This window comes from Rhineura floridana, chromosome 3 (assembly GCF_030035675.1).
Source record: "Rhineura floridana isolate rRhiFlo1 chromosome 3, rRhiFlo1.hap2, whole genome shotgun sequence".
In the NCBI taxonomy this organism is placed as follows: Eukaryota; Metazoa; Chordata; class Lepidosauria; order Squamata; family Rhineuridae; genus Rhineura; species Rhineura floridana.
In genome coordinates, this window is record NC_084482.1 from 50,741,055 (window position 1) to 50,756,822 (window position 15,768).

The following is a 15,768-nucleotide window of genomic DNA, read 5'->3' on the forward strand; positions in this document are numbered from 1 at the left end:
ACATATGTTGTATCTAAACAGCAGGGTCCATTTGAAATAGGGAGCTCATTCAAAGGCCAATAGGGGAGAACTAGCCAGTATGAATCATTTTTATTGCCAGTGCAGTAAGGATGCGTGAGTCAAATCCCATTTGCCACAATCAGCCTACCTATAGGCTCCCGTTGAGCAATTATTCATGGATGCCATTCACAGTGCTACAGTTACAATGCCTGTCTCAGGCCTAGCTTCTCCATCCTTCCCTCCCTGCATTCCCTATCCCACATTGTTCAGAAGGCTTCCAACCCTCCAGAGGCTTTTCAACGGCCACAAGTGGCTGCAGCAGGAACCAGGTGATAGAAAATGCTCCTACCGTGAAAAGGAAGGTGTTGGCCCTTAATAAAACAAAGAACTCCCAAATTCCTCTCATTAGCTACCTTAAGCTCTTAAGATCCATTCCATGCTTATAAATGATATGGGACTTTTAAAAAATCTGAATACGAATCTAGAGCATGTTGGCTATTCTGCATAAATTAGTGCAGTGTGAATTGTTAGGATCCGTGAGTGTTTGGTGTCTAATACAATTTATCTGATAGAAGGGGATTGCCAAAGCCATATTTTCATCACCAAGGTGAGCTGGTCTTTTCTTGTTTAATAAAATAAAATAAAGAACTCTGTGTTTTTCCCACCTAAATAAAAGAGCATCTCTTTACTGTCTTGTTCTGTGGCGAGGCAAGGCAGAACTGGGGTTGGGCCTCAGTCCTGTACTGAAACGGTGGTACTGCATCCTAATTGTCAGACCAGTCTGCACTGGAAGGTGCTGTTTTGATTAAAGGGGCCCAGCTGTCTCCTATTGCAGTAGAGCAGGGGAGTCTCTGGTTTCACTGGGTCTTCAGTGGAGTTCAGACAGCAACACCAGCACCAAATCCTCTGGCCAGAGAGACACTGGTCCTACAGATTCAGCAGGCAGGCGTGTTTCTGGGGCTGGCCTTGTGTGTCCTTCCCCTTCTGATTCAGACTCCATCACCTGAAGAGGAATCTAACTCCTCCTCCCTGATATTTACTCTGGCAAGAGGAATAGTTTCTGATTGACCCTGCTGGAGCTCACCTAAGAACCTGGAATTCTTTTTTCCTTCTCCTAAGGGTTAACCAAGGAGCAGCTTTAGAAGAGTATGTATTTCAACAGATTCTCATAATCTGCTTAGTCCAGGGTTTTCTTTTGGAGGGGGGAGGGATTTTCTCCTTTTAGCCTAAATCTCTTAGCAATTGAGAGAGAACTGGCTTACAACTCAATGTATTGCTGGCTTGTAGCATCCTTTTGAAGCCCTAGAGTTGGAGGGAATGAAACTAGGTTGGCCGTGCTTTGTTGCCAGTTGACAAGGGACCACTAATGTCTTAAATGGCCAGAGAGGAGACACTTTCTGTTGACACCTTCTTGGCATCCCTTACGCGTATGCTGTACTCTTCTCTTTCCCTCCCTCCTGCTACATAGTGGTCAGTCCCTGACCTCCCTCTCACCCCAGTACTCCCTATCGAATGTAAATCTTAAGCCCTGTGGAAAGAAGCAGTTTTAGTTGTAAAACGGCAAGGTTCTTTTATTACCTATATGAAATGATTGTTTCCTACTTGGCCTCTGCCAGTGGCTTAAGTGTCTCCGCTCTGTTTGGGTTAAAAGCTATTGGTAGATCATTGTAACAAGATACCTGAAATATACAAGCAAGTGCTCTCTCTGGCTTTCTTCCCTTCACAGTATTGACTGTCTTGCAGCATTTGCTATTTTAGCATTTGCTACTGATACACAGGCACACTTCATAGGAGGCCAGGGCCAAAACTTCCGCCATTCTGCCACAACAGAACATTTGGACATTTCAGGAGCAAATTGAGTTCTTCAAATAGCACCTCAAGACCACCCAACAACCTCCTCAAATTGTAACCATCCACCACAAGATCATACTGCAATTCCCTCACTATGCAGAAATCCCCTTAATCCCTTTCCTAGTTCTTACACATCACACCCACTTTCCAGTTGCAGAGAGTGATTTGGAGGGATTTTTCCATTTCCTCTTTTGACAAATTGAATATCCAGGTGAGTATCGGTATGAACTTTGATAGCAGACCTTGTAACAGAAGGGAGAAAAGACCTTTCACACACTTCTTTCCACAGGTGACGCCCTGGGCTCCTACTGGGAAGAAGGGCAGGATATAAATTTAATAAATAAAATAATAATCAATAAAAGTGCCAGTCTAGGTAGGCCACTTGTGCCAGAGGCAGTTTCCATCACATCCCCTTAGACTTCCTCTAACCCCATATAGGAGTACTGTCTGGGGATCCCTGGCAAGTACTTACAAGGGAAAGCAGAGAGAGCATCCAGCTTACCTGTCTCTCCCCAGAGACCAGCATAGTTTGCTTTTCTCTGTCAAACCTCACTCATACATACATAGCACGAACCAAGTCAGTCTAGGCACATGAAGGGAAAATTTCCTTTGAGTCTCGCAGAAATGCACCTAAGACCACAACTTCCAATTTTATGTAGTTTATTAAGAGCAAGAAGACAGGAGGACAAAGGTAAAAACAGAGTGATACTTTTAAAAGAAAGAAAATGTTTTGGTTCAAGTGTGTCTAATCCTATTACAGCTACTTACAAACAGGCTTCTGGCCTGCTCACGTGTAACGTGGCAGTGCAGATGGTCAAGTTAAGGGACTTTGAGGAGCAAAGGACTGTTTGGCAACAGCCATCTTTTAAAGAGTTCTTGACCCAGGTGAGCCTGGATCAACAGGTGGCTGTGACTAGCTGATCACAAGTCAGTCACACTGTCAGGGAAACAGTTTGGCACTTTTGGGAAGCTGGGAGGTGGGCTATAGATCGCTACACATCCCTGCCAGACAGGACCTATTCCATACTTTGTACTTCTCCATTTGGGGGGAATTGAGAATGAGGTTTTCAAGTAACAGGTTGATCTAAATTAGCCCTTCATTACAGCCCTCACTGTAAATAATATTAATTTTTGTTCTCTCCTCTTCTAACCCACATTTCCTTTTATTCCTAGTGCTGCTGTTGGCATTGGTTTCTATGGCAACAGTGAAACCAACGATGGGGTTTATCAGCTGATCTACGCCCTTGATAATGCTAATCATACTCTCTCAGGGATTGATTCACTGGTAAGAAATCTGATGGGTTGATTTGATTTTTTTTTAATTGCTTTCACCTAATGCAGGCATTCTGGTCCTGATGGTCCTGAAATACCTGAAGGTGAGAACATCTGTTTGAGAACAAAGAAAGAAAGCATCCATTGGAATATATCTTCGTAGAGAGAGCACAGGGGCTGACATAAAGAAGGCAAATATTGTTTTGAAACCTCCTTCATCTCCATTTTAATCTGGAGTAGATGAGGATGAGGAGAACCCTTAATCCATGTAGAAGAATGAATCCTCAGCAGAACTGGAAAAGGGACTTTCCTCTATTCAGCTCACCTCAATTCTGTCTGTCTGTGTGTGTGCATGCTTATATTGGGGTGTATGTTTGTTGGGGTGTGTCTGCATGTTCTGGGTGTGCCATCATCATAGTCTGGTCATCCCAGAACAGAGGAACAAAATTACTGCTGTTCAGCTAGATCCATTGTTCATTTGCCACTCTTTTTTAAGCTTATGTATGACCATTGTTTACGTGAAGAAGTTTTTTTGGGCATCTGTTTTCTTTTTATTTCTTCCTTGCTGTGATCATTGTCTCCTGGCCCTTGGTATACATTAGGCCAGGAATTGGGCTCAGACACATGTACCTATACTAGAGTCCAGCAATACATCTTCCCTTAGTTGCTGTAATCAGACTGACCTGATCTTGGAGAGACAGTTGTGTCTCAAATTACCAGGATGATGCAGTCTCTCTGCTAGGCATAGGCTAAGTTTTCATCTTTGTGCAGGACACATTGGCTCTGAAAAAAAGGGAAAACTCAGAAATCTAAGACTGGAAACTCTTGCTCTGGTTATTGTGGGGAAAACAGGCTTTTTTGTTTCTGATTATTGTCACAGCCCAGCACCAGTCTGGTTTTGCCACTGTTGTTGAAGAAGAGATCAGGGGGAAGACTGGGGACTAAGATAGCCTTTGGAAATCCCTTTGCTAGGAAAGACAGAGCTTGAGAGCTTAAGGAATATTATCAGCCCCAGAAACACAGGAAAAGCTGGGGAGCCCAGTACTGAACATGTAGGGTCTATGGGTGGGAGTTCTAGTTAAAGCTGGGGAAAGGATGATGTAACATCGTTTGTCTTCTCATCCTGCCTTGAGTGGCACCTGCACTTGGCAACCTTTCAGAGGGATTGCTAGAGCTCTGCCAGCCATCTTGGCATCCTCCTGCTGCTGAGAATGTCACTCTAGAACAATTCAGATAGCACCATGCCCTGGAAGACTCAATAGCATCTATCTATCCCCATCTAGGGAAATCATGTTGCTTTTTAAAATTTTGTATTTTGCTAGGTTTACTCTACACATGTGTAGTGGATAGGTGTGTTTGGGTTTTTTGGTTCTGTTTCTTGTGTGGTGACTGTAGTATGCCAGTATTCTAAACAATTATACAGCCACAAGAGAGGCTTGCTTAACAACATTCAGAAACGCTTGCTTAACAACACTCTGAGTTTTCATGGCGATACACAAAACAGTCAGAGAATTAAGAGTTGAAAGTCTAAAAAGAGAAAAAACCCAGAGCCTTTTGGACTTTTTTCTCAGAGTTCTCATAATCTGTTGAAATTCATTAAAAATCAGCCATGTTCACAGAGTAGCTGTAATCGTATTACTGACCTTGCCCCATACTATGACCTTCATCTTCTGCAGTTTAAAAGTTTAAAAAAATGCCTGGCTGATTTTTAATTAATTTAAGAAATTTTGGCTGGAACTCCGTGATAATGTCTGGCATGCTCAGTAGGAACCAACTGTCAGTGTTCTCAAAGCCATACTCACAGCTGCTTGGCTTGGCTTGGCTTGGCTAATCAGGGGGCCACACCCAAGCCAGACTTTGACTTCACGTGAGACAGTCACAGCTTCCCCCAGAGAATCCTGGGAAGTGTAGTTTGTGCAGGGTGTTGAGAGGAGACTCCTATTCCACTGACAGAGCTCCAGTGGCCAGAGTGGTTTAACAGTCAGCAGCTCTGATTGAAGGTCTGTGAGGGGAACAGGGCCTCTCCTAGCAACTCTCCTCACCCTTCACTAACTACACTCCCCAGGATTCTTTGAGAGAAGCCTTGACTGACCAAAATGAAATAAAGGCCTGGTGTGGATGTGGCCAGGGACAGCTTTGGTTTAAATTTGGGTGGGAGGCTACTTGTGCCTGCTATAGAATAAAAAGGTGGGGGAAACGCTGAAAGCAATGATACTGTTCACAATGTTTTCCTTTTGGAAAAGAAAGGGTTTTCCCCTCTGCCCAGTGCTCACCCACCCAATCTCATCCCCTCCCCCCCTGCCCCTCCCCCAGGTCATTGTTGGACTACAACCTGGGAGACCAGGGTTCGAATCCCCACACAGCCATGAAGCTGACTGGCTGACCTTGGGCCAGTCACTGCCTCTCAGCCTCAGAGGAAGGCAATGGTAAAACCTCCTCTGAATACCGTTTACCATGAAAACTCTATTCATAGGGCCGCCATAAGTCGGGATCGACTTGAAGGCAGTCCATTTCTATTTTCAAACATGATTGCACAGAAATAAATCCCATTGAACTCAAAAGCATGCAAATCATCAAACCCACCCTCCCTTCTCCCTCCTATCCCCTCCCTCTTTCCCCTTCCCTCCCCCTTCCTTTGCCCCTCCCTCCCCATTCCCTTCCAATCCCCTCCTTCCCCTCCCCTTCCTTCTCCCCATGGTCAGTTTTACCTATCCTAACCATGATTGCATAGGAGTAAATCCCATTAAACTCAATAAGCATGCAAATGATCAGACCTGCCTTTCCCCTCCTTCCCCTCTCCTCTCTCTTCCTCCTCCCCTCCCATCTTCCTTCTTCCTCCTCCCCTGCCCACTCCAGCCCTCCCTCCCCCCCGGTCAGTTTTACCTATCCTAAGCATGATTCCATGGGAGTAAATTCCACTGAACTCAATAAGCATGCAAATGATCAATCCATTCTCAGCAAACTTGCACAGGATTCCATTTCTTACCTCCCGGATTAAAAAGCAGAGAAATTCACTAATAGGCAAAAAAACCTTGCGGTTTAAGAACGTACCTATAGCCCACAGATATTTCTGTGAAAGACCAACCCGAATTGTGTTTGCATTTTGACAAATTTGTAGGGCAGTCCAATATCTCAGACAGGAGGTCAGGTCTCCTGCTCCCCTGGTGCATTCACTATAGCTGCCCAATTTCCCTGCTTTTTAAAGTTTGATAGAAATCTCTGTTAGCTATAGATACATTCTTAAACCACAAGGTTTTTTGCCTCTTAGTGAATATTCCAAACATTTGCAGGAGGACACACAGTGTGCTCAAATGACACCCTCTGTTTCCATGTATATTGGTGCCCTGTGTTTGGGTTGCTTTCACTGGGTTCTTGAAACACATGAGAGCTTTAGTGTGTCAAGCCACCAATGAAAGCTTATGCCTATGAAAATGTTAATTTTGGATTTTCTGTCTTCACGAAGTATTTAGAAGGGATGAGGTTTTGCTGTACAGAGCTTTCCCTCAACCTTTGTCCTTGCTTTCTTGCTGCTTTGGCTTTAGTATGGAGAGATATCAGGATGTGACCAGAAGGAGGCACAGAGAAAGATGTTTGGATTGGGCTAAGCTGAGCTCCTGCACAGAGTTCTTGATGGTGATTCAGCCCTGTTGTTGTCATAGCAATATAGGCGAAGGCCAAGTCACTAGGGCAGCCACATTTTGCTGGGTGTGCCAGTTATTGCTAACCAGACTGAGATGGCTGAAGAGCTACTCTCCCCATTTCTAGTAGTTGTGGATAATGCCATGTCTGGGGACCTCTTGAGAAGCAAGTCTTCCTTGCAAGGACTGTTTTACTCAATTAAGGGATGAACACAGACATTTCCTCGAAAGGCAAAGGAGAGAGGCATAAATCTGTCTCACACGCTTGACAAGAGACCAGCACCTTCCTTGTATAGGTTTCATGTTCATCAATTTTTGCTGCTTTCCCATTTCCATCCTCCTCTTGAACTTCCTGAGACTCATTTCCCTGGTTCGCTTTTCTTTTCTGGAAGGATTTCAGAGTCCTCTTCCAGGCCCAGCAGGAAAACAAACCTCTCTTTCCATTATTTAGCAGCTGTGCTTCAGTGGACCTGCCTTGACTTCACGCCATGGCTATGTATGTGTGTGTATGTACACATTTGCTTTTCACTTCTTTTCCATCCATCTGACCCACAAGCTGGATACATTCTCACTACTGAAAACTGGGGATGCAAAAGGTTACCAGAAAGAGGGCACGGCTGATTTACTCAGTTTCATTTACCCAAATGTTGATGAGTAACTGCAACCAACAAGATAAACCTCAACTGGCTGTGTGTTCTTAAACAGTGCCAAGAGTATAGGTAATGCTGGCCTGGCCTGGCACTAATACTGTGCATGGCAGTGCACAGTTGTCAGCAGATGAGGTTTGTTTTAATTTATTTTTATTTTTATTGTATTTGACAAAATTTTAGATACTGCTTAATTGCCAAATCCCTTAAGTGGTTTACAAAAACAATATAAAATATTCATTAAAAATACTGATAAAATCAAACATTAAAAAAATGATAAAATCAGCAGATTAAAACAAATATAACACAATAAAATTCCAGGCTAAAAATACAGGTCTGCATAAGCTTGCCTAAACAAAGACTTTTTTAGCAAGTGCCAAAAACAATACAGTGAAGGTGCATATGTTCAGATTGCAATAATGGGGGGGGGGAGAGATTTGCAGCATGCAAGCAGCCTCTACCTTTGAAAAGAGTACCTTTTTGTGGGTGCCTGCACAACACCAATAAACAGAGGGACGTTACTTACGGCACACTTTAGACATCATCTTTGTTCACATAATGGGAGCCATTCGTGTGGTATAAGGGTAGCTTTTTGCCTGCTCTTCTAGTGCATGTGTATGTGATGGCACAAATCTGCTTTTGGGATTTTGACTATAGCAATAGTTCTTGAGTGTATTTGAATAGATTTCAGTCAAAATCCTGCGTGGGCACATAGTGGAACCTGAAAGAAATTCTTTGGCCTGCCAGGATCAAGCTGATCCTACAACCACCCCTTCCACCCATAGAAAATATGAGTGATTCAACAAGATAGCAGCCTGCTGGTTCTTATAAATCTGTTTGTTGTCTTTTGCCAGGGCTCACGCACAACTACACAGATGAAAGTGGCTCTGGAGCAGCACCTAGCCCGGCTGAATGAGATCTTTGCCACCCGAGGTGACTATGTGCAGACCCTCAAGTTCATGCAGCAGATGGCAGGCAATATTGTGCTGCAACTCTCAGGGCTCCCTGTTTGGGGTGATGTCACTGTACACCTGTCCCAATTCGCCAGTGAAGTTGGCTATGTGGAATATTATAGGTAAGTGAGAGTGGATGTTGCAGAGGAAGAGTTGCATGGGCAATCCAGAAAATTCATAGAGTTACTTTGCAGCCTGGCATTTCCTACTGGAGGCAGTGTGACCCAAACAAGAGCATCTCAAAGGCATGAAAGAGTTTTGGCTTTTTTATCTTAGGCTCATGAAACTATTACATTGTCAGGAGGTGGAAATTCCCTCATCTCTCTCCTCCCCGACTCCAATCATGGAATTGTTTTTTGTGTAGGATATCCCAGCAGCCCCAGACAGCATGGCCAATAGCCATGATGGGAGTTGAAGTCCAACACCACCTATAGGGCCACAGGTTCCCCATTTGTGGCCTAGGAGCTAAGTGACTTGTAGGGAAGTGGTTGAGAAGATAGCAGGAAGAACATGGGCAAGAGAAATTGGCTGTACCCAGCATCCACTTGGTCATTCTGTGATTTGGAGGGAGGCAGCAGTAAATGAGGCCACTTTTTCAAGATTTTCCATATGAAAAGGTGATTACTCAAAGAATTGTAACATTTTCACCACTTTATTCTAGTGGCCATTTCAGTCTGCATTGGTAATGAGTACAGAATCAGAAGGTAGTGATTACTCCAGCAGGAGAAGCAGCCCACCCAGTGAGTGGAGCTGCAACACTAGCTCTCTGGCTGCAGGGTCACTTCTGCTTACTGGGAGGGAGAAGGAAAGGGGTGGGGCAGTGTGGGCTAGGTGTAGTGTGGGTGCACCAGCAGAGACAATCCGGCACTCCCACTGGTGCACCTACACCGACCTCCTTGCCACCTCACTCCTCCTCTCCTGGTAAGCAGCAGTGACCCCGCTGCTGGGAAACTCCACCCCACCAGGCAAGCTACTTCTGTCCAGCAGTGAAAGGTAAGGAAGAGTCTGACTTGCTGTCCTCATTCATGGCTCCTTTTAGCTGAATATTTATCAAAAATGGAGGCAGGATTTTGTCTGAATGGGATGCCAACATCACAGTATGAGGCATGAGGATAGTAATTCATCTCTGACATCTTTCCTAGTCTGTGAGCCTGTGCAGCAAGGGCATGGGAAGAATATCTGTGGCACTGAGCAAATGTGGTTCTTGCCAATGCATTATCTTCCCCATTCTTAGTCAAACTTTTCCACCTCTTCCCCTCACTGTCTGCAAAGCTGCCTCCAGGGTTTTGTCCAAGCCAAAGCTGATATGTTTGCATGTGTATCCTCCATGTTTAGTGGTACCCTTTAAATGGAAAGTATTTCTTCTTAAGAGGTCAACATTTCAGTCCACCCGCTACAGGCACTTGTGACATTTCAGCTCAGGAGGATAAGCTAGCATTGCATAGAGGTAGATGGCACCCTCTGTGCTGGCTCAAAGTACCAGAGCCTGTGGCACTGGGGGGGGGGGCTCCCCTTTGACAAAAAAAAAAAAACTCCACTGCACTCAGATGTAAGAGTATGTTGTCTAAGTCATTATAACTCCAAGGTAGAAACTGAATATGCCCGTATGTGTGAGGAAGAGGACAGATGCTTGCAATATTGTATCCTTGGGCATCAAAAGCTTTCTGGATTTAGGGATGGCCTTGCAGCTGTTGTACAAGTTTGAATCTCTCTGTGTACATGTGCTTTTATAGAGCTCAGTTGTTAGATGGGGAAGAGTCATTGCAATGAGGGATCTTCCACGTCAGTAATATGGTGCAGCAACAGGGAATTGTCATCAAATCAAAGGTCATTGATTAAGGCTGCAATCCACTACACACTTACCTGGGAGTAAGTCCCATTGAACCTGGTTTGCTTCTGAGTAGACGTGTTGGATTGCAGCCTAAGTCTTGAAGGATGGGCAGTTGATGCTGAATGGATGGAGGCTGCATTGTGCGTGATATTGCACAGCTTTATTTGTCTGAAAGACCTTTAGAACGTACAGAATAATACTTGGCTAGTAATCTGACTTTGCTAAAAGAGCTTGCTAATTAAAAGAGGTGTAGCTTAATGTAAAGGGGAAAATATGATCAGGCTTTTTAACGAGGTTTGTAAAAAAATATTTACTGGACAGCTGTGTTGTCAGTAAATATGTCTGGACAGCTTACTGTTCCTGGGATCAGATGCGCTGTTTCAGTATTCCTGATTGCAGTCCAGGTGCATGGGAAGCTTTTATCTGTACTGTACAGATGTCTTCTACAACAGTACTGCACAGGGATCAGCAGAGAACTGGCATGGGCTTGTGCGGGTCGTGTGCATGAGCTTGGAAAAGTTACTTTTTTTGAACTACAACTCCCATCAGCCCCAGCCAGCATGGTGCTGGCTGGGGCTGATGGGAGATGTAGTTCAAAAAAGTAACTTTTCCAAGCTCTGGACACTCACTGATCAGTTGTCCACGTGCTTTTTCTCTTAAGAACACTAACAATGCTTCATTGGGGCTCCAGTAGGGGGCTCCTCCAAATGACCTGTTTATTCATCCTGATTTGCTTGCACAGAACTTACATGGTAGATGTTATGTTCAGTCAAGAGTGCGAGACAGAGCCTTCATTCTAATTTGTTTACAGGACAGTTACATCACAATGAACATTCATTCTGATTTGCTTGTGAGGTGTTTACATGACTTCTTGCTAAATTATTCTGTCATTCCATACTTTTAAAAGTATTTCCCATTACTTTCCAAACTGCAAAGTCTGGTTTTTTTAAAAGTGGATTTGTTGCGCTAGGGTGACAGTGCTTTAAGTTCACATTCATTGTGCAAACCTAAAGTTCTGGTATGCACTTAAATGCCTCCCACAAAACAGTGACAGTTTAGAGGCACCCAGAGAGGGTGTATGAGCGCGTGTAGAAACTAGTGTACTGTACAAAGGTAAAATTTGCATTTATTGCTCCACCCACATTTGCCTCTGGCCCTGACCACCACTGGCATGTAACCCCAAGGTTGCTCAGAAGGGAATACAGTCCTCACACTGAAAAAGGTGTGTCCCCCCCCACCCTTGCTTAGGCAGTGATCTTTCCCATCTCCTGTCCTCTGATCCTTAACTGGCAATACCAGGGTCTGAACCTGACACCCTTTGCATGCAGAACATGTGCTCTTCCATTGAGCTATAGCCTCTTCTAACTTGGTGGTGGTCATAATGTGCTGTCATAATGATCTGAAAATCAAGCCTGTGGTGTCATAATGATCTGAAAATCAAACTGGTTGTGCAACAGAAATTTTACACACCTGCTTCACTGCATGGCCAGCTTTAATGTACATTGTATTTTCCACTGAAGTTTTTGTTATTTGAGTGAATTTCCCCTCCAGTTTATAAATGGTGCCTTTGTGATGTTCTTGCTTGTAGGGTAAATATGGTAAGTGCTGTTTATATAGAAGACATATGGTAAGTGGAGTGAAAGAGGAGGGGGGAGTACATGAGCAGTAGAATGCTGGATGATTGGCTGAGCGTTTGAATGGCTGGGAGTATAAATGGAAGAATGACAGTTGAACCGAGGTGGATGTTAGTAGGGTGGAGAAGAAGGTGTTTGGTGGTGGATGTTGGGAGTGTGGAGAAAGAGGGAGTTTATTATTTATTTATTTATTTTATTACATTTCTAGACCGCCCTATAGCAATAAGCTCCCAGGGCGGTGAACAGCATAATAAAACAGATTAAAATACAAGCGGATGTAAATACAATACAGTACACAATAAAACATAATTAAAATTCCAAATTTAAATTCAATTTTTAAATTTTTAAAAATTTTAAAATGCCTGGGCAAAGAGGTAGGTCTTTACCTGGCGCCGAAAAGATAACAGAGAAGGCGCCAGGCGTATCTTGTCAGGGAGGGCGTTCCATAGTTCGGGGACCACCACCGAGAAGGCCCTAGCTCTAGTTGTTGTTCTCCGTGCCTCCTTACGCGTTGGGACACGGAGAAGGGCCTTCGACGTCGAGTGCAGTGACCGGGTAGGTATATAGCGGGAGAGGCGTTCCGCCAGGTATTGCGGTCCGATGCCGTTAAAGGCTTTATAGGTAAGAACCAACACTTTGAATCTGGCCCGGAAACATATTGGTAGCCAGTGCAGCTGGGCCAGAACAGGTGTTATATGATCAAATTTTTTAGTCCCAGTAAGGACTCTGGCCGCAGCATTCTGCACCAGCTGAAGTTTCCGAACCGTCTTCAGAGGTAACCCTACGTAGAGTGCATTACAGTAGTCCAATCTAGAGGTTACCAGAGCATGGATAACTGTGGCGAGGTTCTCCCTCTCCAGATAGGGTCGTAGTTGGGCTACTAGCCGAAGCCGGTAGAACGCATTCCGTGCCACCGAGGCTACTTGAGCCTCCAGTGACAGGAGCGGATCTAATAAGACCCCCAAACTACGGACCTGCTCCTTTAGGGGGAGTGTAACCCCATCTAGGGCAGGTTGGACATCATCCATCTGGGCAGAGAGCCCCCCCACCAACAGCATCTCAGTCTTGTCAGGATTGAGTCTCAGTTTGTTAGCTCTCATCCAGTCCATTATCGCGGCCAGGCAGCGGTTTAGTACATTAACAGCCTCACCTGAGGAAGATGAAAAGGAGAAGTAGAGCTGCGTATCATCAGCATATTGCTGGAAACGCACTCCAAATCTCTTAATGACCTCACCCAGCGGCTTCATATAGATATTAAAGAGCATGGGGGACAGAACTGAACCCTGTGGGACCCCATATTGGAGTATCCAGGGGTTCGAGTAATGCTCCCCAAGCATCAACTTCTGGAGACGATTCTCGAGGTAGGAGCACAGCCACTGCCAAGCAGTGACTCCAACTCCTAAGTCCGCAAGACGTCCCAGAAGGATACCATGGTCGATGGTATCAAAAGCCACTGAGAGATCAAGGAGAACCAACAGAGTTACACTCCCTCTGTCTTTCTCCCGACAGAGGTCATCATACAGGGCGACCAAGGCTATTTCTGTACCAAACCCCGGCCGAAAGCCCAATTGACATGGATCCAGATAATCAGTTTCATCCAAGAGAGCCTGGAGCTGGCGAGCGACCACACGCTCTAAGACCTTGCCCAAGAACGGAACATTTGCTACCGGTCTATAGTTGTCAAAATTTTCAGGGTCCAAGGAGGGTTTCTTTAGGAGCGGTCTCACCACTGCCTGTTTCAGGCAGGGTGGTACCACTCCCTCTCGTAGGGAGGCATTGATCACCTCCTTGGCCCATCCGGCTGTTCCATTCCTGCTAGCTTTTATTAGCCACGAGGGGCAAGGATCCAGAGCAGAAGTGGTCGCCTGCACCTGTCTAAGCACCTTGTCCACATCCTCGAGCTGTACCAACTGAAACTCATCCAATAAAACAGGACAAGACTGTGCTCCGGACACCTCATTAGGCTCAACTGCTACAATATTGGAGTCAAGGTCCCGGCGGATGTTCGTGATCTTATCTTGGAAGTGTCTCGCAAACTCATTACAGCGTGCTATTGATGGTATTATTGCGTTCTGAGGCCCAGAGTGTAAAAGTCCCCGAACAACTTTATAAAGTTCCGCTGGGCGGTTAGAAGATGACTGAATGGAGGCAGCAAAGTACTGCTTCTTCGCTGCCCTCACCGCCTTCACATACAGCTTGGTAGAGACCTTCACAAGTGCAAGACCACAGCCGTCGGGAGTTCGTCTCCATTTGCACTCAAGCCTTCTCCTTTCTTGCTTCATCACTCTTAGCTCCGGGGTGAACCACGGAGCCACTTGAGCTCTGCAGAGGAGAGGGCGCACCGGGGCGATCGTGTCAACTGCCTGGGTCATTTCCGTATTCCACAGATTGACCAGGGTTTCGACAGGAGCGTCAGTTTTATCAGCCGGAAAACTCCCCAGAGCCTTCTGAAAGCCTTCAGGATTCATTAGTCTCCGGGGACGGACCATCTTAATTGGTCCTCCACCCTTGCAGAGGGGAGAAAACATTGTGAGCCTACACCTCAATAGGCGATGATCTGACCATGACAGAGGAATAGATGTAAAATTCCTTACTCCCAGATCACCATCCCCTGTTCCAGTAGCAAAAATTAAGTCTAGAGTGTGTCCCGAAATATGCGTAGGGCCAGTAACAAATTGAGACAGCCCCATGGCTGTCATGGAGGCCATGAAGTCCTGAGCCGCCCCAGACAAAGTGGTCTCGGCATGAATGTTGAGATCCCCCAATACCAAAAATTTGGGGGATCGCAACACCAGACTCGAGACCACTTCCGTCAGCTCAGTTAGGGAGGCTGTTGGGCAGCAGGGTGGAAGGTACACCAACAGTATTCCCAGTCTGTCTCGCTGGCCCAACGTAATATGAAGACACTCCAGACCATTAGCTACCTGGATAGGGTGCCTAACAAGAGGGATGGAACTTCTATAGACCACAGCGATTCCCCCTCTCCGACCCTCAGATCTACCCAGATGCTGAACCGAGTACCCAGGTGGGCACAGCTGGGAGAGATTGATGCCTCCCAGATCGCTCACCCAGGTCTCGGTAATAAACGCCAGATCGGCTGCCTCATCCACAATTAAATCATGGATGAGGGAAGCTTTATTATTTATCGATCTGGCATTAAGAAGCAGCAACTGGAGATCCGAGAGTTGGCTGATAGAACTACCAGCAATCCTGTGGATGTGGGGAGGACCGGAACACGGTACAGCCACCAATTGTCTGGGCCGAGTTCCCCTCAACTGGCATGTCCTCCTCACAACGCCATACCTCCCATTACCCGTCACTATGCTAACGGGGGCCCCCTCTGGTCTCCTCTCCCAATACCCTATCCTCCCGCCCAGGCACATAGTAAAATAAAATAAAAATACACACACACTCACAACATACAGTCATACCAGCATCCACTCATCCAATTCAGGTCTACACGACAACCACAGTCCCATACTCCCTGCGCACCAACGCAGCTCTCAAACCGTTCTTCTTCCCGGGCAAAGCACCGCCTGCAAAAGGTCCAGATGACAGTACAACGAAAGGCGAAGGACCACTAAGGCAAGCGCAAACCACAAAGGTAGAGATGGAACCACACCAGCAGCAAAGAACGCCAGCCAGTCACGGAGTTGGAGTTCTGATTAATAATAAGTCAAGTACAAAACAGGAATAGATGAAACCATACGCTTGTGAAACATTCTAAAACTAATCTTGTTATTTCTGATATTTAATAAATACTTATTTGGTTTACCAAAGGCCTGATCCTTGGCTGGGGGATATACATACCAGAAGGGAGGGCAAGGTAATTACTAAGGCTGAACAGAAACAGTATCTAATGGTGGCAGCGGTGAAGGGAGAAATAGTAACAAGTCAAGTATCCAGAGCAACCCAGAGTTGTATGCTTTGTATATAAAGATA

General features: G+C 45.5%; 1 protein-coding gene across 5 annotated transcripts in view; it reads left to right on the forward strand.

The window, feature by feature from the left end:
* Positions 1 to 15,768, forward strand: part of TTYH2 (tweety family member 2) — a 90,307-nt gene that overhangs the window by 43,639 nt on the left and 30,900 nt on the right. For all 5 annotated transcript variants that reach the window (XM_061615705.1, XM_061615706.1, XM_061615709.1 and 2 more), the window contains exons 3-4: positions 3,025 to 3,136; positions 8,263 to 8,483. In XM_061615705.1, the coding sequence (XP_061471689.1) occupies positions 3,025 to 3,136; positions 8,263 to 8,483 (333 nt within the window). The remainder of the gene's footprint in view (positions 1 to 3,024; positions 3,137 to 8,262; positions 8,484 to 15,768) is intronic.